This window comes from Grammomys surdaster, unplaced genomic scaffold, assembly GCF_004785775.1.
Source record: "Grammomys surdaster isolate TR1022 unplaced genomic scaffold, NIH_TR_1.0 363, whole genome shotgun sequence".
NCBI lineage: Eukaryota > Metazoa > Chordata > Mammalia > Rodentia > Muridae > Grammomys > Grammomys surdaster.
The window spans coordinates 3,964,539-3,991,389 of NW_021604782.1; the positions used below are offsets into that span (position 1 = coordinate 3,964,539).

General features: G+C 40.4%; 1 protein-coding gene across 1 annotated transcript in view; it reads left to right on the plus strand.

The window, feature by feature from the left end:
* Window positions 1–589: 589 nt before the first annotated feature.
* The window catches only part of Tmem38b (transmembrane protein 38B), a 34,547-nt gene continuing 8,285 nt past the window's right edge, over window positions 590–26,851 (plus strand). Inside the window, exons 1-3 of the mRNA XM_028779869.1 lie at window positions 590–753; window positions 18,973–19,129; window positions 25,444–25,671. Of these exons, the coding sequence (XP_028635702.1) occupies window positions 642–753; window positions 18,973–19,129; window positions 25,444–25,671 (497 nt within the window). The 5' untranslated portion in view covers window positions 590–641. The remainder of the gene's footprint in view (window positions 754–18,972; window positions 19,130–25,443; window positions 25,672–26,851) is intronic.

Consider the following 26,851-nt stretch of genomic DNA (forward strand, 5'->3'; position numbering starts at 1 on the left):
GTAGCGATTGATCAAGAACTTAAAACGCCTGGTTTCACTGTGGAAGGCTTTTTAATTTCTTTTCTAATTTCATTTTTCAGGTTGTAGTCTAGTCAAAATAACTTCTAACATTTACAGACTAGCTTTTAATACCTTATGCATTTCCCTGCAATGGCTTTCCCTAACCAACTGCTTTGGCATGGCATCCATACTTTTTATGCTTTGTGAAATTCCGTGAGTCCTTAAAAAAATAAAAAAGTTTCCCCTGGGAAAACTCAAGTTTCATGGGGATATGGATTACCGTTTTATTTTTCATATCTTCACTAAGTAATAAATGAGTAACATAGTGGTTGTTCAGAAAAAGACGAATGGCATTCCTTTACATAGATTCTGACTCTGAGCGTTGCCCCCTGGGTCGGTTGGCACTGACTGCTGCACTGAGAAAATGTCATACCTTTATTAGGAGAACCAGGGCCTGGGTATAATCCGCTGGCTCCGCCTCTCGTTCCGGCTCCGGCCCCGCCCCCGTTCCGGACCCCGCCCCCAGGTGCCAGGACGCACGCGCACGACTGGAGCTGGCGCGGCCGTCCCCTCCCCCACCCCCGCCGCCGGAGGGGAACCGGCAGCCGCGGCTGCTGGGGCCGGCGGGGTCGGTAGTCGTCATGGAGTACCCGTGGGATGATTTGACTCTGGCCTTCTCCCGCACGTCCATGTTTCCCTTTTTTGACATCGCCCACTACCTGGTGTCTGTGATGGCGCTGAAGCAGCGACCAGGTGAGTGAAGGGGCCCGACGCGCTCCCGGTTCCGCCTCCTCACTGCCAGAGGCAGGGACGCCGGGATCCCCTGCGGCCCACCCCGCAGTACAGAGCACCCGACTCAGACCTAGTATTAGGAAAGTGATGTAGACCCCTGAACAGAACGTCTCAGGTGGGACCTAGCACCTTGCTAGCGGGTTAAACCCGGACTTTGGGGCTTTGGGTTTTCTCAGTCAGTCACTAGAGATTTGGTACAAGTAACAGTCACTTGGCTTGTAGTTCAGCCATCTGTGAAACATGTGGGATGTGACGTGATTTTCACAACGTTGAGTTCCATGAACCATGTGACCAAAGAGCAGTGTTTGTTCTGCTGTCTCTCACACTGAATTTGTGGCTTTTCTTTTAAAATTACCCACTTTCCCATCGTTTTTCTGAGTCTCTCTCTGTCTTTGAGTCCAGACATTTCGCTACCTTCCTTGTCCAGTAGGCGAAGGGTGAAGATGGAAGGATGATTTGATTGTCTTACCTTTTCTGACTCTCATATGCTTTTGAGAGTTTCTATGTCTAACTCGTTGAAGAACAGGTCATCCGCGTGGGATACATACTGTTTCTCTGATTAAGGAGAGCTACAGTTTTGTTACTACTCCATATCTAGAATATGATAGTATCTTGTATTGACTAAATCAGATGTTTTCAAAGTGTGGTTTCCAGGAACTTCCCTGTCACACACTGTAAAATTCATTATTTTCATATCGTATTCAGAGGTTATTCATCTTTTCGTTGCCTTTATGAGTGTACAGCGAAGTTTCCCAATGGCCGTGTGACTTACACTGTTGTAAGAGTTGATTGAAACAGCTAATGAATCCCAGCACACATTTCTATTTGAGGCTAGACATTAAGGAGATTTTCCTATCTAGACAGCAATGTGCCTTTTCTCATGAAATCCTTTTTTGATTTTGATAATAGTTACTTTGGGAAAGAACACATTATTTACATTTAATGCATTATTTTAAAATCCATGTGTAAAAGCTTTTAAAAAGTGTTTACATTTCTAAATGCTAAATATAAACACAAACTCTAGGCCCTTCGTTGTTGCTGCTGGAGAAGGAAGCTACTGAAATGCTCTCCCACTGGGTGTAGCCCCCCCCCCCCCGGAATTTTTAAAGGAATTTTTTTAAAGGTATGATTTACATAAGTATATTCACTGTTTTTTTATCACAAAGTTACATGATTTTGGATAAAAACAGTAATAGAACCACTGTCATGATAAAAATATAAAGTATTTTCCTACTGCAAATCCCCTTTACCCCTCTGCAGTCTCTTCCCCTAAATTCTGGCAACCCATTCATGCCCTCCTTAAATTTTAGGGGCCTATATGGGTTCAAAATTTGAGAATCACTTGGATAATTGAATGCTAATTAACACGGAGGGAAACTTGTTTTTCTCCCAATACTAGTAAATGATAGCATTCACAGGAGAATGCCCATGTCAGCATCCAGGGTGGGTATTAGAGGACCTGTTAAGTTTAAGAGTAGTCATTATTTCCAGTCTTCACCATCTTGCCATTTTCATAGCAAATCATTTTCATTTGCATTTTTCATAGTTATTAATGTGTTCGCATCCTTGGCTTATTGGTCATTTGTATTGAATTCCTGTAAATGCCTAGTATCTTTTGCCTATTTATCAGGATGTAGATTGCTGTTTTATCTTATTGATTCTCTTCGTGCATCAAGGACCTTTCATTGTAAGTGCTGAAGCTTGTTTTTCCCTCTTGTTAAATTTTAGCTTTTAGTGCAGAAGTTTTAAAAAGTTTATGGTTAAATCTATTTACTTTTTTTTTTTTACAGACAGATCTGTTTTTATAGACAGATCTTCTTTATGACTTTTAGGATTTGTATATTTCAGGAAGGTTGGTCTCACACCAAAGATTATAGAAACAACAATTTGTGCTCTTTTACAGATATATTTATTTTTATATTTTTAATTGTGTGTGTGTGTGTGTGTGTGTGTGTATCAGTACAAAGGCCGCTGGATCAGCTCTCCTTGGAACTGGAGTTAGGTTAGAGTTAGGTGTTTCTGAGCCATCCATTGAGGGTACTGGAAACCAAATCAGGTCCTCTGTAAGAACAGTCAGTGTTCTTAACCATTCAACCATAGTCCAGCTCCTTATATATATGTCTTTTTCATTTTTTAGACTTCTGCTCTAAAAGACAAAGTAAGTGTATGGTTACAAAAGGAAGCTCTTGGGGCCAGAGACAAAGATGGCCTAGTGGGTAAGACAGCTGGACGCACAAGCCTGAGGGCTTGAGCTCACTTCCCCAGGACCTGTGTAAAAAGCTGAGAGTAGCTCATGGGCTCGCAACCTGGGCTCTATGGGGGTTTGGGAGAGACAGGATTGCTGGGTCTTGCTCACTGCTAGCCTAGCTTAGGGTCAGCTGGAGATCCTGTCTGGGAGGAGTAAGATAGACCATGATAGAGTAGGACACCTGATGGTTTCCATGAACTTGAGCGTGTGCACACACACACACACACACACACACACACACACACCTTCTTAACCTTTCTGTAACAGTTTGGTGGTAGATGGGTATTTCTTTGCAAGCCTTTGCATCTCAGTGATGAATTACTGAGTGCTTGGTACTTAGTGATCTTGGCAGAGTGGCTAACTGAATTGGTCTTGTCCTGTTACAGAGATCACTCTTCTGTATGGCCATTTGCAGATCCCTAGTATTTACTTGTTATTTTTAGCTTTGAATTTCTTTTGGGAGTTGCTGAAATTCTTCCAGTAAATTCTGTTTGGCTTAAGTTTGTCGTATTACTTGTAGACAAGAAGCACATTTCCTTTTCTAGCCTTATGTGAAACAGCTGGTACAGAGTGACCAGTAACACTGACTGTGGTTTTCCTTATTTTTGATTTTAGTGAAGGTGCTTCTAAAGTTTAATGAAATGTGAGGTTTTCTGTAGGCCTTTTGGAGGTTTCTTGTATTGTATTTGTTAACTTTCTAAGCTGCCCCTCTTGATTTACCATCCAAATAGGTGACAAATTTTATCAAGTTTTTTTTGTTTGTTTGTTTGTTTTTATCAGAAATCTATTGATTCAGGATTGGTGACTAATGTCTATAATCCTAGTACTTGGGAGGTAAAAGCAAGAGGAGAAAGCTCAAGACAAGCCTGGCTGGGCTGCATAGCAAGACCCTGTTTCCAAAACCAAAATAGAAGACATATATTGAGATAGATAACTATACATATTGCTTTTCCTGTGGAAATGTAATGTAGATTACATGAATGGAAGAATTATGACTCATTCTTTCATTCTTGGAGCAATCCTGACTTGCTTTATGTACTATTTCAGTGTAGTGATCTGACTCGCTAATACTTGATCTAGACTTGCTTTCCTGTTCATGATTGGTGTTTGCAAATTAGATTTTGATCTGCTGTCCATGTCTAGTTTGGGTGGTAAGGTTCTACTGTATCATAAAGTAGTTTTGGGTCAAGATGGCGTATTTAATAGGCATTGCCTGTCTTTAGGTCTTTAGTAGACTTCAACTCTGAAGTCTGCGAATTTCTTTCTTGGTGCATTCTTTTGTTTTGTCTTGTTTTGTTTTGAGACAGGGTTTCTCTGTGTATTTCTAGCTGTCCTGGACCTCACTTTGTAGAACTGGCTGGCCTCCAGAGTTCTGGGATTAAAGGTGTGCTCCTCCCCATCCCCAAACCTGTTCTTAATACATTCTAATGGGTAGATGTCTCCTTGTGTTCTCATTAATTGTAAGTTGCTTGATAATTTACACTTTTCTGAGGAGTCACCTGTCTCCTTTAGATTTCCAGTCTACAGAACAGATGTGCGCGTGTCTAGGTCTTTCAGTAGTTTAGACTTATTGTCTGTTTGGATGGTGTATGTGTGTGTTTATGGAGATGTGCACATGCATGCTTGTAGTGCCAGTGCATGAGGAGGCAAACGTCAATGCTGGATTATCTTCCTTGATCCTGTTCCTCCTAGTTGAGACATGTTTTCTCAGTGAATCTGGAGCTCACTGGTTGTCTGGGCTAGCTGGCCTATGAGATGCAGAGATCTGCCTGCTTCTTTGTGCTCACCAAGTGCTGGCTTATGGATGTGTGCATTGCTACTCCCATCTTTTCTGTGGCCACTAGGGATCTGACTCAGGTCTTCGGGCTCACACGGCAAGCACTTTACCAGTGGAGACATCTCCATACCCCACCTAGTTTATTCTTAAGTTTTTCACTGAATTTTGTGCATCTATCTTATGCCTTATAATAATTTTTATGGATTTTCATCTATCTTTTCTCTTTTCATTTTGATTAAAATATATTTGTCTAGACTCTGTAGATTTAGTGATTGGCTTGTGTTCTTTGCCTGTGTGGTCAGCATTTCATTCTCTTAATTTAGAACAGAAGCCCTGGTATGTGTGTGTCTCATCTGAAGTTTAATTAGATCATTGCTTAGTATATCCATGCTTTGCCAGTAGACAGTGCTTTGTGATGGTCAAGGAAAACTCCACTTTGTGCTAGGCACCCAAGTTAGCCCTTTGTCTCTGACCTAGATTCCTGAAAGATAAGTTCCCACCAACCCTGACATTTTGTCCCTTCTCCAGGACTGTGTAACTGCTGTGAAATGATTAGCTGCTTGCTCTGGCATCTGCAAACTGGCTTATTGCTATGTGCATGGGGAGGAAGGCAGTTGCTCACATACCTGTAAATTCGACAGAGATGAAGTATTTGTGGATTTTGCCTTTCAAAGCCCTTCCTTCACCTGCTTCTGGGCAACATGTCTCTGATTTGGGTTAGAGACTGCAGCCTTGCTAGCAGTTTTAATAAATTTGGCTAATTATAATCTTAATTAATCTGGTGGTTTTTTCTCGGTGGTCTTGAACTCCATAATACTTCCAATCCCCCAATGACCAGTTTTCCAGAGCTCTAGAACCCATAGTACAGTAAGGCTACAATTCTGCAAGTGTAGATAGCAGAGTCCTTTCCTCACCCACTAAAGGACCCTAGGAATTCAAGGCTAGCCTGAGGTATATGTGAGTTCATGGCCATCCTGGGCAAAAAGAGGCAATGTCTTAGTAACCCTCTTCTCCCAGCAAACTGAAAACAGCTTATCTGCCTAACATTAGAAGATTATTGGGTAGCCATTGCCTTTTTTTTTTCAAGATAAATTTTCTCCAGCCATTAAAATAATTCAGTTTTAAAATGACACATCATTAGAATACATTCGAATATGTGCTGCTGTGTGCACACAACACAACACAACCCACACAAATCTACTTTAAGTATGTGCTATAAAAATGAGCTCTGCATCTGGACATTGGAAGCAAATGCAGGAAAGAATACTATTGGTTTTGTGATGGAGGGAGCGTGGGTGGTTTTAGTTCTGTTACCTTAGTTCTTTCTAGCTTGACCATCCCCCACCAGAGGAAGCTATGACAGGCTCCTGTTGGTGTGGCTGACACATGTTCAGTTCCATTTCCCACTCAGTGACAGCTGTGTGCAGCCTGCAGTGCAGACAGACCTCCACCAACCTGCTCAGAGATGGCTCAGAGGCAGCCATTAGCTGTGACTGTGAACAGAAGGGTTCAAGAGTGGGTGATATTGAAATATTTTTTGAGGAGACACAAAGATGTCTTCATGCTTCTCACAGTAAGTGGGGTGGTAAAGGAGAGTTTAGATTGGTATTTTAGCAACAACTGATCAACTGTTTCCAGAGTAGACCACTGGACTATAATAGCAGACACTAAAATACCACCGGTTCTGGACCATATAGAAGAGTCAGAGACACTAACAGAAGATTCTCTAGCTGATGATTAAAATAAAAATAATATTAAAAATGAGACCTGGTGCTGGGACATAGCTTGGAAGTGTAATCTCTGTGTAGGTTTTTACAAAATGCCAGTGTAGTAGTTTGAGAGGAAAATGTTTTTTTTTCTCAAAGGTGCTAGCCTGCCATGGCCAACAGAACCTTCCCCAGTTTGTGAAACTTTTATGCCAAGAACCTCAAATCTTTTACCATCCCCTACACTGTAGAACTTTTTATGCAAATCTTTAATTTCTCTCACCTGATAACTCTTTTGTTATGGGAGGCATTTCCAGAGTGGCAGACCCATTTCCTCTTTCTGATGCCTCAGTTCTTTTACAACTAGCCAACATGGAAGACTGTGATGCTACCCAGCCAGTGGAGAGAGGTTTTAGACTCCTTAAAATGTAGGATTAAAAATGTATTAAATTTCCTGCTTGGTGTGCTTGTTTGCCTCCTAAAAAGAAATTGTCTTGCTGTGTTACTTTTGTGTTGTTCCTGGGTTTCTTTGTGTAGCAATAAGAATATTCTTTTTCCCAACTGTTTGGAGAACTACCTCCCATATTTGTGTGGCTGAGATTGGAGGGTCCTTTTTTCTTTAGATTTATTTTTATTATGTTTTAAGTCATGTGTATGACCGCATGTTTGTAGGGGTAAGTGTACATGAGTGCAGGTGCCAAGGGAAGCCAGAGGTCCCAGGGCAACACCAGATCCCCAGAACTGGACTTGTGCACAGTTGTGAGCCACCCGATATGGGTGCTGACAATTGGATTTGGGTTTTTTGAAAGATCACCGAGAGCTCTTAACTACGGATCCGTGTCTGCAGCCCAGTAGTCATAGTTATTCAAACCCAAAGAAAGAGTAACATCCGCCTCCTCTTTCTAGATTACTTTTGCTTCATAATCAAAGACAAAAACATCAGTGTATTAATGTGAATTGGATCTTTTCCCCTTTACCTCCATTTGTCTTATAATTAATTCTAGTTCCTTGGCATCCAATTGTCTTCAATTTAGGGCTGCAGCTAGTAGTGTAAGATCTGTCTACCTGTCATCTACCTGTCTGCCTATCTATCTATCTGCCTATCTATCTATCTATCTATCTATCTATCTATCTATCTATCTATCTATCTATCTATCTGTAGCCGTGACTGTCCTGAACTCAGAGATCAGCCTTCCCCTGCTTCCAGTGTGCTTGGATTAAGGTTGTGTGCCACCACACCTGGCTTTTTTTTTTTTAAAAAATTATTTTATTTATGTTTTAGTTTTTATGAGACAAGGTCTCACCATGTAACTCTGACTGGCTTGGAACTCCTGTGTGGACCAGGCTAGCTAGCTGAGCCTCTCAGGTGCTGGGAGTCGAGGTGACCACCACCACTCTTGGCTACATCATCAGTTTTAGTCTATCTTATTTTGTAATTAGGAGTTTCTCTCCTTTAGACTTTTTAACATTGTTTTTGTTTTTAATTTTTTTTTTTTAGAAAGAGATTTATATAACCCAGGGTAGCCTTGAACTCACCTTAGAGCAATGGTTCTCAACCTCTGGGTCCCAATCTCTTTGACAACCCTCTGCCTCCAAAAATATTTACATTAGATTCATAACAGTGGCAGAATTACAATTATGAAGTAGCAGTAAAACCTGTTTTATGATTGGGGTCAGCACAGCATGAGGATCTGTATTAAAGGGTCGCAAGCATAGGAAGACTGAGAAGCACTGCCTTAGGAGTCCTCTGAGTGCCAGGCTAGGGACTTGTGCCACTGCTATTTTTGTAAATCTTAAAGAAAATAATATGGCCATGGTGGCATGTGCTATGGTGAAAGTTTGAAGTCTCAATTCTCAGGAGGCTGACAAGAGATGATCCTAAGTTCCAGGCTAACCTAGGCTGCATATGGAGACCTTTTCTCAAACACACAACAAAAATAACCATCTAGTCCCTGCCCCCTCAGAAAACCGCACCTCAAACACATGTGTTTAAATCTTTGTTCACATCCAGCTGTCTATTCTCTAAGACCCTCCTCTCAAGGTCTCATGTACCCCAGGCTAGGTTTGAACCAGAAGACACCTTGACATTCACGTCTTCTTGCCTCCACTGCCTGAGTGCTGACGTCACAAGCATTCATCATGGTTTCTTTTGCAGTGCTGGGAATTGAACCTAAGTACCTCCTGCATGATAGTAAGCACTTCAGCGACTGAGCTACATCCCCGGGGCTTCTGAAATTTAATCTACAATTATTTCTCCTATCCACAACATCTTTATTTTAGTCTGAAGTCTTCAACAGCTATTTTCCTAACTTTGAAATCACGCATGCTTCATTAAATCACATTGTTACTGAACAGCATTCTCTTTCAAGAACTATGTTAGACATTGAGATTCCCAAAACAAAAGATAGTTATAGCCCTAAATAAGCTCAGCTTTTTCTTCTTTTAGTAGTGTCTCATACAGCGGCACTGTCATTCTTACACAATAATAATAGTTATTGAATTCAGCTCCATGAAGACCATTTCAGTGGGATATCTATAATCCCTACGCACTTCTGTATTAGTGCACTCATTTGACAGATGTGGAGTTTGGGGGAATGAAGTATCCTTCCTAGGGCACATGGGTAGTAAATTACAGAGCTTGTTCTTGACTCCAGGTCTTGCTAGTTCCAGTTTCTTACTGTTCACTGCTTGCTTTCTCTTTGCAGCCCTACTTAATGTAATTGGTTTTCAATATTTACAAGTCTCAATAAGATTTCATTTGTCATTTTTTCCACGATTTTTGTCATTTCCATACCACAAAACAATTTCTCCACTATTTTTATAATTAGATCCAGAAACAAAGGATGCTGTCATTCTTTTACCTAGCTTGTGGGAGATGAAAGGTTAATATGTTAAGAATTTATTTGTCAGTCTTAGTGTTAAGGACAGGTGGAAAGTGACAGCAGCATACCTTGCAGTTTTTATGGGTGCTTATATATGCATGAAAAAGGACAAAAGTCTTAAATCTACTGCCTGGGAGTGCTCAAAACGTACCAATCCATGTAATTAATACCTAGATTAGAAGACCTCATCTGTGATCTTCGGAAGCACCCTTTGTTGTATGATTTAAAAAACTAGAATAGGTTCTGTCTAGTGTGGAGTGAGAAGAGATGTATCAGAAGTGACCTAGGCTGGGGCTGGGGCTTAGTTTGTAAAGTGCTTGTGACACAAGCATGAGGATCTGAGTTCCATCCCACTTAAGCCATGTTCAGAAGCTTTGTGCTGTGGTGCTCACTCCTAATCCTAGGGCTGGGATTTCTGGCTAGGCAGGCTAGCTGAATTGGTCAGTTTTAAGTTTCATAAAAGACCTGTCTCAAAGTAAGCTTGAAGGAGATACCCAGCTTTTACCTCTGCCTGTACATGCACATCTATCTTTTTATCCATTTATCCATCGATCCATTCATCCATCGATTGATCCATCCATCCATCCATCCATCCATCCATCCATCCATCCGTCCACTTACCTAACTCTCTGCCTGCTATCTGTAGATAGGCATACACACACACATAGACATACACAGACACACACAAACATATACATGTATACACACACATACTGGCCTATAATTTACTTCTCTGAGTTTAGAGACTTAGACTTATCGCTTGAATTTCTTTCCTTCTTTTTGGGGGGAGGTGAACAGAAAGAAACTTTGATCAGACATAGGATTCTGTGTGGAGAGTGATGTGGTGGGAAGCCTGCTCATTAAGTCAGGAGACTAGTGATTGACCTCTACCAATAATGGGTTGGGTAGCATGAGTGAGAACTTTAAATGTGGCATTCTGTTTGTACAGTGAGTGGGGTGGACTGAACACCAGCTAGAGTTGTCTCCTCCTTAGGGGTCCCAGTTTTGGCTCTAAAAGATTTTTCTCTACGTTTCTAAATTTTAATAATTTCAACTTACTCTTTGTTCCCCCAGAATAAAGAATCCTCCTGCTTTGTGAAGCTTATTCCTCTCCTATGTTGTATTTACCTTTGCTTTTCAACTGCTTGGTTGACAGTTCTATATGTATTTCGTTCTTTATATTAAATTCTCTCTGTTAAAATAACTATGTTTTCAGTCATCTGACTAGACTCTTAACTGATAGCAGAAACCTCAGAGTAGAGCTTAACTTCATACTCTGGTTTGCTTGTGTCTTGTATTTTGGTTTTGATTTTGTTTTTTTGTTGGTTGGTTTTTTTGTTTCTGTTTCTGTTCCTTTTCTTTTCTTTTTTCTTTTGCTTTCAAAAAAGAAAACAGGTATCTCTATGTAGCCCTGGTGGTCCTGGAACTCCCTATGTAGATCAGGCTGACCTTAAACTCGTGGAGATTCATCTGTCTCTTCCTTCCAAGTGATGGGATAAAACATTTTTTTTAAATCAGATCCATTATAATGTATCTATGTAGGAAGACATCTGATGCTGTGTAGATGCCCAAGCAGATCATTGTCTGTGGAACATGTTGGAATGTAGGAAAGTTAACAGACCTGAAGACAGATGTGGTTTAGTGAAGTGAAGTGCTTCTGCCTTTCTTTTCTCTTTTAAATTAGTATAGAGAAAAAAGCATCTGACCACTAGATTACAAGTTGCATTACTTTGATCCAGTAAATACTGCCTTATAGGTTAGCTGCTGCCAGAGCCTATCTAGATAGTAGGACACATCCTGTCACCAGGAGCTAGCTGCTTATAGAAAGACCTAACCACCAAGCCATGTGCTAACAGTCTCTTTGTTTTTCAAACCGTTAGTTATGGCATCCATTTTGTGTGTGTGTGTGTGTTTTATTTATACATTGTTGAGCAGAAGACTCTGTATGGGTTCTTACTTGATCCTTCCCACTATAATGATTTATGGATCAATATGGGGATTGTATCAGTTGCCAAGTCTATTCTAGTTATACATTAAGGAACTGGGGAAATAACCACATAGTAGTTTTGGGTATCTACATTTCCTACTGTATTAAAAATTGATTTAAAACTTCTTGAATTGTGTCAGTCACAAATTCTGTCAGCTCTAGTTGCTTACAGTATAAAATTTAAAAGATCATTTTGATAACAAACTATGTGTGACTTGTATTATTTTTCTGTTGTTGTGATCGACAAAAATGTCAAGGCTAAGGTAATTTATAGAAGGAAGAGTTTATTTTGGCTTTGGTTGCAGAGGGTTAGTCCACAGAGGCAGGCACAGTTTGGCAGTAGGCTAACATGATGCCAGGGCAGGACACGAAGAACTTACCTCTTCAAGTGGAAGCACAGAACAGTGGCAGTGAACTGGACGTGGCAGTGAACTGGACGTTACAGCCTGCTTCTAGTGACATACTCTCCACCCCAGAACAGCACCACAGCAGGTGACCAAACATTCAAATTCCAGAACCTCTGTGGAAGATTCTTATTCACAGCACTACATTCATCACTCAGAAGTGTGTGTACATGTGTGCTTGTGTGTGTGCGTACCAGTTACTTTCCTGTTCCTCAGACAAAAAGCAGGTGAGAGATAAGAGTCCCTTGAAGTGAAAATGTAAAGGTTCTTTGGAATGTCCATTGGGTGGTGTTTTGCCAGAGCAAACACCTGAAGGAATGTTTCATTAAAGTGGACACAGGTGTGAAAGGCTAAGGTGGACTTGTGAAGGAATCTTTCGATGAAGCAGACACAGGACAGATGATATTCTGCTAAAGCAAGCTCGTGAAAGGACATGTGATGAATTCTTTGCTAATGACATACATGTATTGGTCCACCTTACATTGCATAGTTGAGCTGCATTTGTTGGGACACCATAGAGAGAAACACACCAACAAACTTCTGGTGGTGTGCTGCAGTTTGTTGCCTCTTCTGTGGACTTGGGCTGATTGGCAGTGTGATGTCAGCTGAGACAGACACACGTGCTGAGGGACCCATGCTGAGGCTGGAAGACACATGATATTTGGAGGGTATAAATAGGATTGCACAGACAGTGACAGGATCTGAGCTTGGCTTTGTTATGCCCATGTCTCGGGATACCCAGAAGAGCTCAAAGAATTGCCAACCTGATGTAGTGAGACAAAGAGTCTTTTAATAACCTGGTTTGGATTGCAGTCCATTCCCACTGCACAGGTGGGATTGCCATGCTGCATCTAGGGGCTTAGGACATTTATACATAAGCAGATTCTGGGGTTTCAGGGTTACATGACAAGGAAAATGATAAGGGAAGTCATTTTTCAAACACAACACTATTTGTTTAGGCTGGGGGGGGGTCGCACAATTGGGGAGAGAAGCTCTTTTGGCCTTTATGGTGCTATCAGGGACTAGTGTTTTCACAAACCGGTCACAACTGTCTGGGAATGCTTGATTGCCCCCAAATTTGGCACTTTATCTCTCTAAGGATGTGTGTTTTTTTGCTTTTCCAAAGGACAGGGGCCACTTGCACTGGGGAGTGCTTAGCTATCCATTAGAGAGGATGCCAGCCTTGGTGACATGGGGGCTGGGAGTTGTGGCTGTTTATCTGCTCTCAAGCTGGTATTTGCCATTCCCAGGAGGAGGTTTTCATTAGGGAGTGGGGAATAGCTGAATTTCAGTGCCAGGCTGTGCCTCCTTTGAAAGGTCAGGCGACAGGAAAGAGCAAGGGACCAAGGGGAAACTTTGTGAGCCGTGAGGGGGTGCTGAGGGGAAGCTTTGCGCAGTGAGAATGTGGAGCCTGGCTGCCCAGTCTCTTCAGCTTGCTGGTACAGCTAGCTATGCAAGTGGGTCTCCTGTCTTCACTGATGCTTGCTTTCCTGAGAAAGGCACAGCCGAGAACTTCTCCCATGTCCCTCTGGGTCCCTCCTGGGCCAAAGCCGAGGCCTGGCTGTCTCTGTTATCATGTCACCGCTGTTCCTAACATGACTCTACTGAGCTAGACTGCTGCTGTATCTATGAAGTGTTTGTGAGTGGATCACGCTGCCTCTGCCTGCTAACCTGTGAACTGAATTGCCAATTTCCAGACAACATAGTTGGGAGTTGCTCCAAAGAACCTTTCTAAACAGGTCCATTTTCCCTGTATTCTTTCTTTCCTACTCTCTCTGGTGGGTAGTGAGATATAAGGGAGGTTAAAATGTTTAAGAACCATCATTAAAAATAGGATTTGAAAAAAAATTAAAGTTACAGTCCATGGTGGGGATGGGATAAGAACAGGAACAGGAAGCTGTCTGCATTAACACACAAGAAAGCAGGTGTATGTGTGTGTGTGTGTGTGTGTGTGTGTGTGTGCAAGCAAACTAGTGATCAGCATCAGGTCTGGTTTCTGAAGCTGCTTCTGCTTTTTTGAGACAGTCTCACTGTTGATTGGAACACACTGATTCCCGAGGACTGGCCAGCCAGGGACCTGCCCGTCTCCAACCCACGTCACCACTATACTACCTTGTTTTTGATTTTTGTTTTCTTCAGTGAACTATGGGGATTAAACTCAGGTCTTCATACTTGCATAGCAAGCTCTATACTGACTGAACTATCTCCCCAAGCCCCCCTCCCCCCCTTTTTTTTTTAAAGAACTATAGGAGAAAGACCAAACTAAAAACATGTTAGTATTCATTCAAATACTTAATGACCTTAGACAGAAGCTTTAAGAAAGCCAGATCATTCTCATGCTCCTTTCTGAATGCCATAGCAACTGCTTGGCATCTGGATGTTAACTGTTTTCAAAATATCTACAGTGCAGTGGTTCAACCAGGAAGAGGGGGAAGAAAAAGATGAAAACAGAGGCCAGAGGGAAATATGCTTGTTACAGTATGTACTTGTTTTAAAAAATAAAAAATAAAAAATGAAAAGTATAGTGCAGTGGTTCTCAAAAAGAGGTACATACCACTGACCTGGCACTAGGCTGAGAACAACATAGAAGGGTCCTGTTTGCCATCTCTTGAAGAATGCTTCCAGGCCTTGTTATAACCAAGTTAGTGATGCTGTTTCAGGCAGTTTGTGGGTTCATTTTGGATTTTGTATGTGTGATTCTAAGTGAATTCATGGAAGTACCTTATGATTTGATGTTTAGCTTTCATTCTTGGTAAAAATAAGTCTCATTGGAATGTAGCGTTTTCACTCCTTTACACATCAGCTATGACTGCCTTTTGCCAAATTGGAGCTGGATGATTGAACAGACACTGTATAGCCCAGGTATCTAAAATACATCTAATCAATGTAAGCACTTTGCCAGCTCCTCATTTCATTGGTTAGAGGGAAATGCAAGCTCCTCCTGTGAGCTGCAAAGGGGTTACTGTAACCTGGGTCTTATGACTGTTACTCTTCAAGTCTCTGACCACTGCTCTTCCCAGCACAGCCACTCCCTGTGCCTTTCCAGCTCTAGGAGGCTCTATGTAGCAGGCCTTATTCAGTTGAGCCATTTACCTGTCATATCTTCCTCTAGCTGACCATTACAGCTTTCATTTGGAAGTATTTGATATTAAAGTTCATATGTGATTATTTGTATTTCAGCCATCTTGTACTTGAAATTCAATTTAGGTTGCAGTATGACAGCTTTTGCAAAGAATTTTTGGGAAAATAATTCTGTTGATAGCATATTTGAAATATCTTAAAGTAGAACAGAGAATTTTTTCTCTTGCATCTAAATGCATACTAAAAATCAAGTGATTTGGGGCTCGGGAAATGTGCACAAAGCACTTGCTATACAAGTATAAGAAAAGGAGCCCGGATTCTGAGAACCCATGTGAAAGCCAGGCAGGTATGCTGGCCACCTATAACCCCAGTGCTGGGGCAGGGGCAGGGAATCCCTGGGCCAACCTGGCTAACTAGCTTAGCTAGAATCAGTGAACCAGGGTTCAGAGAGAGACCCTACCTCAATAAGTAAAATGGGTGGAAATTAAGGAAGATACCAATGTCAACTGTGAGCGTCCATATACATGTACATACATGTTCACACACACACCCATGTATATGTGTACCCCCACCCAAGTAAATATCCATCCATACATACGGTGTGTGCATGTGTGCATGTGCACACACACACACACACACACACGGCTCAAATAATGTAGTCTGAGCTAGATAAGCTTTTCTTACTGACATAATTTTGAGAACGGGACTGGCATGAGGGAGGCACTCTCCTCCCCAGAGCTTGCTCTTCTCTTCCTGAGTCTTTTGCCTGATCCATGGTTTCTTATTTTAAACCCTATAAAGTATGTAATATTTTTATATTGTAAACAATATGATTTAATGTAAAAGACATTGAGGCTCTACCCAGAAGCTAGAGAGCTACTGGGGACTCCTAACACTGCTAACTCCTTGTGTGAATTGTGATAACACTCGGTAAGGGCGGCTAATGGTAGCAGAATCTTAATGCTTAAATGCTTTGAAATATTTCACATGTTTTTGTCATATGAACAGCTTTAGATTACCTATTCCTTACTAAGGTCTCCTTTAAAATACCAAAGATTAAGTCTTAAATCATGCTATGACTTGTGGACACGATCAAGAATCTAATGATATCTTAAATGCAATGAGTGAATTGATGTTGTGGGAAATGTTATTTGTTAGGCTTAATGAGAAATGAATAAGCACTTAGTATGTTTGATTTGTATTGTTTTGATGGGTAAAGGGAAGTCTGGATGTATATGGGTCCTCTTATTACCAGTAAATGCTGAGTGCAGGATAAAGGTAATGCTTATCTTTTGTTAGAAAAACACTCGAAATGTGAGCTTATCAGAAGTAGTCAGTTACTTTAGGAGTATATCTTCATGGTGATGGCCATATGCCATACTTTAAATCTCATTCAGATAGAGCGCCCATTCTGAGAACTCATCTCTACTGCTAACCAGGGTATGCCTGTGTATGAGAGGAAGTAAAAAGGGTGGGGGAGGGGGAGAGGAGGGGAGGGGAAAGGAGAGCATGAACACACACAAGACTGCACTCAGGAATGTATATATGAGTGACTGTATAAATATATAAATGACTTAGAAGAATAGTTAAAGTCAGTCCCCAGGAGGCAGATGTGACTGGGACCGAAGAGTAGGGACATGGAAAAGGGGGCAGTTTTGCTCTTTTCTCCTAATTTCCTTGTGTGACGATAGAATAACCTATTGCTTACTGTGTGCCAGACACAGACTCTCTCATAAAGCTCTTGAAATGTTCTTCTGCTGTTAATCCTTACAATACTGCTGTGAGGTGGGATCTTGTCCCTAACACACACATCCCCCCTCCCCCCATGTAGCTGGACAATGGAGGCACTCGTATTTCAAGGGTGGAAAGCACTCAGATAAGTGTTAACACAGGAAAAGGTGCTAGAGCCAGAGAATTTCTAGGTACCTAAGTTCTGTGTCCAACATGCTTAAGCTGGCTATACTGCTTTTAACTGTAGGTGTTTCAGTGTAGTATTATCCATTGATTAGTGAGTGCTCCCTGACCAAAAGGGACAGATGAAAGGCCACACTTATTTATTGTGCTGACTGATCAGCATAGTGATCAGTCACCACTGCAAGAGAAGATACTGAACGGGTCTGTACACTCGTTTAGATAGATTATCTATACATTAACTAGCTGTCAGTCTACCCACCTGCTTACCATTTATATGTATCATGCTTAGGACGGATCATCCCACTTCAGATGATCCAATCAAGAACATTTCTGACAGGCAGGCCCAGCTGCCTGTTTTAGTTGATTCCAGCTGTAGTCAGGTTGACAGCCAAGTTTAGCCTTTAGCCATTAGAAGCAGTATGTATGTACTCTTAGCTCCCTCCCCATTGCCTTTGACATTTGAGTTTGTTCCTTATTTCCAGGCTGATATGTTGAAAGCTTGTTTACTGTAGCCACTTATGTTTTCTAATGAGGTTAAGGTTATAAACTTTCTTAAACAAAACAAAAAACCAAAAAACCTATTTCATTATTGGTACTTGTAGGGTACCACACAGCAGATGTGTGGAGGTCAGAGAAGAACTTTGTGGAGTTGATTCTCTCTTCACATCTTTACATGGATTCTGGGGCCGAACTTAGGTTGTCAGAGTTGTACAAGAACCTTTACCCACTGAGCCATCTGACTAGCCCAATTAATTACATTATTTATTGTGTGTGTGTGTGTGTGTGTGTGTGTATGCATGTGTGCACATGTGGTGGTCAGAGTACAACTTGTGGGATTTGATTCTCTCCATCCACAGTGTCTGTCCTAAGGATCAAACTTAGTTTGTCAGGCTTGGTAGCAAGTCAAGCCATTTCACTGGTCTCCGACATTTCTTAATATATTCTTTTGACACATTGTTTCAGAGTGTTCACAGTAAGATTTGGGGTAGAAGGAAACACTAAGTGGGAACCTTTTAAAATGATCCATCTATTACTAGGGAACTGGTTAAAAAAAAAAAAACAAAAAAAAAACCTTGGATGATATTTTAAGCATGTCAAGATCAGTCACTAAACAGTACCTCTGGGGCTGTGAGATGGTGTTGTGGGTGTCTGCTGTGCAGGCATGGAGCCCTGAGTTCATGTCCCTAGCTTCTATTAAAGCCCGGTATGGGGCTGCATGTTCCTGTAACCCAAGGGCTGAAGGATGGAAGAAAGAAGATCCTAGGAGTTTGCTTGTCAGCCTGTATAGTCAAAACACTGAGTTCCAGATTTTGTGAGTTACCTTGTCTGTAAAAATAAAGTAGAGAGCCAGGCATAGTGATGTATGCCTTTCATTTATTCCAGCATTCAGAAGGACAAGATAGGTGGGTGGATCTCTAGTTTCTAGTATGAGACTAGCCTTGTCCATGTAGAGGTTCCAGGCCAGCCAAGGTTATATAGTGCCCTGCATAAAAAAAAAATGTAAAAGACAGAGCAATAGAGGAAGAAACCCTGGGTCAACCCTGGCTTCCTCATGTGCATGCATAGGCAAGTGCACCATCACTCAAGCACATGGATACCCATGCTAGCTCTTACTTTCTCCCCCACTTCACAAAACCCACAGTTTTTGAAGAAAAATCTGTTTTTTGGGGGGTTAGAGGACTCAGTGGTTAGAGCACTTACTGCACAAGCATGAAGAACTGACTTTGGATCTCCATAACCTAAATAAAAGCCAATTAAAGCAACACATGCCCAGAACCCAGCAGATCCTGGAGGCTTACTGGTCTGTCAGTCTAACTGAGGCAACAAGCTTCCGGTGCAGGCAAGTCGCTGTTTCAAGAAAGAATGTGGAGACATGATCAAGAAAAGATCCTGACATCACCTCTGACCTCCATGTGCCTGCACTGGAGAATACCCTCTCAACATACCTGTATAAACCTGCAACCACACCCATCTTCTCCCATCTCACCACACCCCACACAGTAAAGCCTGTGACTTAAAAAGCTGATTTAATACTGATTTAAATAGCCATGATGAGCACACTTGTGAATATAATTTGCTGGAAATGAATAAACAGACTTTTTTTTCTCTAGTGTATTGGGTGCCTAGCACTTTCTGGTAAATTTACAGTGTCTCAGAGCGTGTCTTACTTCGTCCTTTCAGGAGCAGTGGCAGCGGCATGGAATAACCCCCTGTCCAGCTGGTTCAGTGCTATGCTCCATTGCTTTGGTGGAGGAATTTTATCCTGTATACTGCTTGCAGAGCCTCCGTTGAAGTTTCTTACAAACCACACTAATATTTTACTGGCGTCTTCAATCTGGTAAGTTGCCTTAGGCTGCACGATGAGGTCTTTTAAGAATTGTGTAATAGGTTGCAGTGAAGTGGATCTTTTTCCTTTAAACTTTTTTATGTCCTTAAGTTAATGTGTGTGCAATGAGTGAACCCAGATAGTGCCAAAGATTTGTAAGTGCAAAGTTTGCCTCTTGCTCTTCCTCTTCTTATCTTCTCCCAAAGAAATTGTTCTCAGTGTTTGTGGGAACATTTTAACATAAGAGAATATCAAATATTGGCCTAAATATTTTGTTTTGTGAAATAAACTTAAATAGATAGAATTATGACATGATAAAAATGTACATGTGAACAACTACATGAAAAGTCCAAGTGTCTGTGCTTATACATTAGCTTTTCTTGTCTTAGTTTCATCATTGCCTGTTGATTGATTGATAGATAGATACATACATACATACATACATACATGCATACATACATACATGCATGCACACATACATACATGCATACATACATACATACATACATGCATACATACATACATACATGCATACATACATTCATACATACATACATACATACATGCATACATAGGTTCAGAGTCTCACTGTGTAGCCCTGGCTGTCTTAAAACTCAGTACTTACATCAGGCTGCCCCCCAACTCATAGAGATCCACCTCTGCCTCCCCAGTGCTGGGGTTAGAGGTTTGCCCCACCACATCTGGTTATTGGATTATTTAAAGGCTTCTGATATCTTTAAACATGAATTTGGAAAATTACCGTAGGAATTGGCTTGGATTCTTGTTCATGCAGATTTAGATGTTCTTAAGAAGATTGATGAATTAAGTTAAAAATATATTGATTATTGATACCAATCAACATGCTTTGTTTTATTTAAAGTAAACTATGCTTTCTATTAAAAACCCTATGGGGCTGCAGAGGTGGCTCAGCAACTGCCATCTGACTGCTCTTCCAGAGGTCCTGATTCAGTTCCCAGCAACCACATGGTGGCTCACAACCATCAATAATAGGATCTGATGCCCTCTTCTGGTGTGTCTGAAGATGGCTAGCATACATAAAATAAATAAAAAAAATATATTTTTAAATAACCAACCGATTAATTTAATATATACTAGGAACATTTAGAATTCATTTTTTTTTTCCTGGGCCTGGTGAGAGGGCTGAGTGGATAAAGGAACTGAGTTCTAGCTGTGGAACTCACAAAGCTGGAAGGAGAGAATCGGCTGCACAGAGAAGTCTCTTGGCTTCCACACATTGACTGTGGCATGCAGCCCTCTGCTCATCATGCACCTACAACACAATGAGAAAAAGAACCAAACATTCATTTTCATTCTAATACTTATAGATGTATTAAGTCGTTATAAACAGGGGCATGTTACTGTTGTAGTAATGGTAAAGTAGTAGTGGGAACTTGTGGCTGTGGAAAGTTAGGTGGGTGGAATTATTCACTTGATAACTAGTGATTATTGAGTTAATATTATATACCAGCTAAGATTCATTTTCATATTATATCATGAGTCCTGTGAAGTAGTACATTAGTTAGGGTTCTACTGCTGTGAACAGACACCATGGTCAAGGAAAGTCTTATAAAGGTCAGCATTTAACTGGGGCTGGCTTACAGGTTCAAGGCTCAGTCCATTATCATCAAGGTGGGAACATGGCAGGGTCCAGGCAGATGTGGGTCTGGAGTTGTTGAGAGTTCTGTCTCTTGTTCTGAAGGCAGCTAGGAGAATACTAACTTCCAGGAAGCTAGGATGAGGGTCTTAAAGCCCACGCCCACAGTGACACACCTACTCCAACTTTAACAAGGCCACACCTCCAAATAGTGCCGTTCCCTGGGCCAAGCATATTCAAACCACCACAAGTAGCTATTATAATTTTTTATTGGTGACAAAATCTTTTACTGGTGACATTAAGAGAAAAAAATTACTTAAGTACTACTATGAAACTATATATTGCATCTCTCTGATCTGTAGCTTAATATTGGATTCATCTACAACTACTCTAGACATCCAGTAAATTTGAAAGCTATCCGATCAGGCATGAAATGACTGAGTGCATCGAATTGTTTTGCAGGATGACCTCTTCCATATGAACAGGATTCCAAGTTTACTGTGTTTTTGTTTTTTAAAATCCAATCTGGTGGTAAATGACGGTTTTTTACTAGCAATTACAAGTTTCTCTCCTAAGTAGCTGGTAGCTAAAATCATGACTCACTCTATCAAATGAGAGTGGAAGAGAATGTACTATCAACCTCAAACAGGAAAGTCTTCAAAGATTTTACAGGTTGTTGCTTGCTTTCAGTAAAATCACTACTTTCTCTCTTTTAGTACTTTATATTTTTGGCTGTGGAAAGTGGGTGGAGTGGAGTTAATCATTTGATAGCTAGTGTGTATTGAACTATATATTAGGTAAATTCTTTATATTTATTTACATACTTAAGAGTCCTGTGAAATAACTATTGTAATTATTATTTTAAAGATTTATTTATTTTTATTTTATATGTAAGGATGTTTTGCTTGAATGCATGTATGTATGTATGTATATATATATGTATATGTAACATGAATGTGTGTATGTGCCTGGTGCCTCAAGAGGCCAGAAGAGAACATTGAATACCCTGGAACTGAAATTACAGATGGCTGTGAGCCACCATGTGGGTGCTGGGAACTGAAGCCAGGTTCTCTGCAAGAGTAGCCACTGTTCTTACCTAGCTGTTTAAAGTAATTAGATTACATGTAACAGGTTCCTTACGGCATTTTCATATGTGCTTAGTTTTGGCCGACTCCCCTATCCTTCTTTCCAACCTCCTTGCTCTCTCCTGCTTTATCCTTCCCCAGTCTTAAGCCTACCTTCCAGTTTGTACCAAGTGTGTTCTGTTCACCATTCTACCAGAGGCAGCTGTTGTTGTTACTTTCTCTTGACAGCAAAGAAATTGAAACCCAGGGAACAGTTGCCGTGATTTCTGTCTAGGTAGGCATCAAGTCAGAGTCAGAACAAGTATGACTGTAGAGCTTCTGTGCACGACAGCTGCCCTGTGTCTTAGACTTGCTTACTCATCTCACAGCATCATCCTCCAAAAGCACTGCTGAAAGAACTTCCATTCTATAATGGTACTTTACACAGATACTAGCATTTTGGATTTGTTTTGATGCTGTATAAATGCTGAAACTAAATAAAAAGTAAGATAGCCAGATTCTGTTAACTTCTGGCCTGGACTTTCAGTAACTTCCTAAGTGGGCTAGTTGCTTTTTTCATTACTCCCCAATTTATTCTTCACATAATGATGGAGTGATTATCTTAAAATAAGTTAGAGTGTGTCACTCCTGTCTGTGTGCAATAATTTTTTTTTTTAGGAACAACATCCTGAATTTTCCCATGACCCACTGCCCATCCCTACACAGCCTCCCTCTGTTCTCTTTGCTGTGATGTGTTGCCACTGCTCCTTTACTCCTTTCCAGCCACACACGTGCATTTATCCATACTTCTGACACGCCTGGCTTTGGGTGAGCTTGTTGTACTACTCATAGAGAAGCAGGGCTGTTGCTTGGTCGTTTGCTTGCTGGTCATCCTGCAAAGATGATCAGTTTTAAAACAACAACAACAAAAACTATGTATGAACTCAGATTAAAGGATGTTTTGTGAGATTATACAGAGTGAAATTTTTGTCATTATTTAAACCTGATTGTCCCATCTTTGGTCAGTGGGAGCCTTTTCAGAGGATCCCCTTAGCCTTGGGATTAGCTTCCTTGCCTCTTGGTATTATAAGATTCTTATACTTTTCTTTTTTATTTAGTTTTAATTTTTTTTAGGAAGAAATCGCTTTTCAAAGGTTCACTTAGAGCATTGGAGACGCTGCTAGGGCATCCATTGAACTGAGCTAGAGTAAAGAAACAAAATGACTCAAGTTCATACTAATATTTATCTCTAATTCAAATTCAAGACTATTATTATTTATCTTATCTCAGTTACATATGTAATACTTGAAATTTACCTAGATACAAAGAATTCTGGTATTTGTTGGGCAAAGGATGTTACAAAATTACAATATTCTGATTTTGCTAATTAATCTTGTTCTGTTCTTTGCTCACCTACATTTAATCTTACTCATCTTTAAACCAAGGGTGTGTTGTGTGCTGTCAAGAGTTTCACGGCCACTGTGCCATTCATCCCTGGTTAGTTGTCACACTTTGACTCTGCTCTCTCTGTACTTGATGCATGCCACTGGCTATTATACCTGGGCCCTGTCGTTTTGGCTCTTTGAAACCGTGGTAAGTACTGCTTTATACTTGACAGATCATGACAGCGAGGCATGAAGTGGTTAACGACTTAGCCGAGGAATTGGAGACCCTGAGTATTCGGAGCCCAGATTTAAACTGTGGTTATTTCACCTTTTAGTTGGTTCATAAGCAGTGAATTGCTTTGAACTCTGGAGTAGAAATGTTGTTCTTATAGTCTCTTAAATATGAGAAATGATGCTGGATCAAGACAGTGTATTTTACTGTTTAATTATAGAAGTTTAAACATATAGAATAACATTTCAGTCTTTGCTTTTGGGGAATCATATACTCAAGTAAGGTCATCTTCAGACCAGTAGCATGCCTAGGGGTTAGCACCATCTACTGGTAAAGACAAACAAGAACTTGCTTCTGTCTGTGTATAGCTTTTGTCCGAAAACTCCATATACTTTCATTTGAGTTGTCTTTTTAAAAAGCCATTTATGGGAGCAGTACATAGTTTATAATTTTTCTATCTATTGATTTTATGTCTAAGAATGTTTTCCTTAAACTTCCAAGCATCCTGTAGGGAGATTTCATTTAGATGAGGGAAATATAAGTCATAGTATTAAAGTCTTTTTCAAGATACAGTCATGAAATTTCTTTGGTGTCCTAACCACAGACCAGGACTATTGCAGTAGACTAATGTGGGTGTAGTTTGTGTTCGTTTGGCCCAGTTAAGTGATTCTGCCTTTGGTAAGAAGAGTTGATGGTAAATGAGGGAATGTTCTCAGTGATGAGCCCAGCGGAGCTCCTCTCTGCTTAACCTCTGCTCCCATCTTAAAACCTGTTTACTCTGGTTTATGTTGACTGTATCCTATTTTACAATAATTACTACTCTGTCATTTTTTTTTTTTATTAATAAGACCCAGAGTACTTAAAAGAATGTGAGAAATCCATTACTATCTTCTCGTTCCGTTTCTTTTTCCTTTCCTATATATACTTTTTTTTAGGTGCTTACAAGGTAGAGGTATTTTGGATATTACAAGCTTAAGGTGAAATTACAATCTTTACAGAAGAGACATGCTGTTTAGTGACTGTTTCCCAGTAATTCATCAGAGGAACATTATTATATAGCTAACTTATATTGCAGAACAAGAGTGGTTTTGTTGGCAGTCATTTGTCTTTCATGCTTATTTGTAAGTCTGTTGGACGTGACAGAGAGTTGTGCCTTTTGCGCCATGGCGACTCAGGTGGGCACAGGGGTTTTGCTAATATGTGAGGTAGTATGTGTACTTCAGAAACATCTGATCCTGGGCAATGGTGGTGCATGCTTTTTCTGTATCATTCCATTAGAAGATGTGTTGTGCTTTACATATCAAATTGCCTATTGTGAATGGAGGGAAAAATTGTATTTTCTAGTAAATACTACTGAGATAGTATTTGAGGAGATGCTGAAGAACAAATGAAGTTTAAAACTGTGGTTCACTAGAGAATGTTTGTATTATTGTTAAATTAGCAACAACTTCATTGGTTAAAACTAAGCTTATTCAACCAAATTAAAGATTGAACTCAATATTCTTTCAGCTTCATGAAAATGTATTTTCCACAACATAAGCCTATTTCCTTGTGAGTTGTCTCTGTCTTTGTATAGATTTTGACTTATGCTATAAGCTAAGGGATACAGGTCAAGATGTTAGTAGGAGTTGAAATGTCACCCTTGTGTATTTGCCAAAAGGTTGGTTTTTCTAGCCTTTTCCCTAAGAACAAAGACACTGGATGGTCATAGCCCATACCTGCTGGAATGGGTGGGGCACTTGTTTCTTCCTCTAACTTTCTTCTCAAACTGTGTGGATGAATGAAAAACCGAATAGAGCATTGCAACGTGTGTGGCTCCTCCTCTTCATGACACAGACTTCTTATATATGTATTGTGTGATTTAAAAAGCAATCTAGTATCCAGTCTGCTTTTTTGAAATCACATTCCAAGCTTTTATGGATAATTGCATTGGTTGTTTTATGCCATGTTGTTAGTGTTTATGACTTAGATGTTCACTTCTATTCTTCTGATACTATTTGCATATTGAAATATTTAAATTTTAATTTCAGGTATATTGTATTCTTTTGCCCACGTGACCTAGTTTCCCAGGGCTATTCATATCAACCTATTCAGCTCCTGGCGGCAGGAATGAAGGAAGTGACCAGAACGTGGAAAATAGTAGGCGGAGTCACACATGCTAATAGCTATTATAGAAATGGCTGGATAGTCATGATAGCTGTTGGATGGGCCCGAGGTAAACGATTAACATCTGTGTTCATACGTGTTGTGTTCTTTATGTACTGTATGTAGCTCATGAATACTACTTCTTCTTTGCTTACAGGGATAGGGATCACATACTGTAATATATCTTTTTGGAAAGTGGGAGCCTTGTCTATTTTTTTAGCTAGTAAAGTTAATTTAAAAGTTACTTATATCAGTATTAGTGACCAGCCATTTTTTTTTTTAAGGTTTATTTAGAATATGTAGTGTTCTGCCTGTATGTATGCCTTTGTGCCAGAAGAGGGCACCAGATCTCATTATAAATGATCATGAGCCACCATATGGTTGCTAAGAATTGAACTCAGGATCTCTAGAAGAACAGCCAGTGCTCTTAACCTTTGAACTATCACTCTAGCCATTATTTTGAGCCTGATGAACTTGTAAAGTTTCTTATGAATTATTTCTTTTATTGTTTCTGAATCAGGTGGAATCATAAGTAACTATTTTACCATTTATGAAATATGTTTAATATGGCATTTTGTCTCATGTAAATTAAAAAAAATGCTGAGGCTGGGCATGGTGAGGCATACCTATAATCTGAATACTTGGGAGGCTGAGGCGAGAGGATCACAAGTTTGAAGCCAGCTTGAGCTACACAGAGAATTCTAGAGTAGAAAGACCCTGTCTAAAAATGAAAACAAATTGCTTTATATTATTTCCTTGTCAGTTGTTAGAAATAGCAAATATTAATATTCACATTGCTCTAATTGCTTTCTATTCTATGTTCTCTCTCTTCCTCCTTCTTTCTCTTGTTCTTTTTCTCTCCCTTTCTTTGTCTTCCCCTCTCTCTCTCTCTCTCTCTCTCTCTCTCTCTCTCCCCTTCCCTCCCCCTCCCCCCCCCCCCCTCTCTCTCGTTCTTTCGTTCTTTCTTTCTTTCATCTCAAGTAGTCCAGGTTAGCCTCAAGCTCACTGTGTAGTTGAGGATGGCCTTGAGCTTCTGAGCATCTTGCCTCTACCTCCTGAGTGCTGAGATCACATGCAAGTGCTGCCGTCCCTGGTTTATACATTGTTGAGGACTGATGTATGCTAGGGAAATGCTTCTAACGATGTCACTAATCCTGTTGTTTTATATGTAGGAATTGACAGATTTCTGTAACCTTTGCTATGGTGTACTGTACCCAAAACTAGCCATATCAAGGAAAGAAATGTAAAGAGAGGATCTTACTTTTTCTAAAATGATTCTCTATATCTATGTCT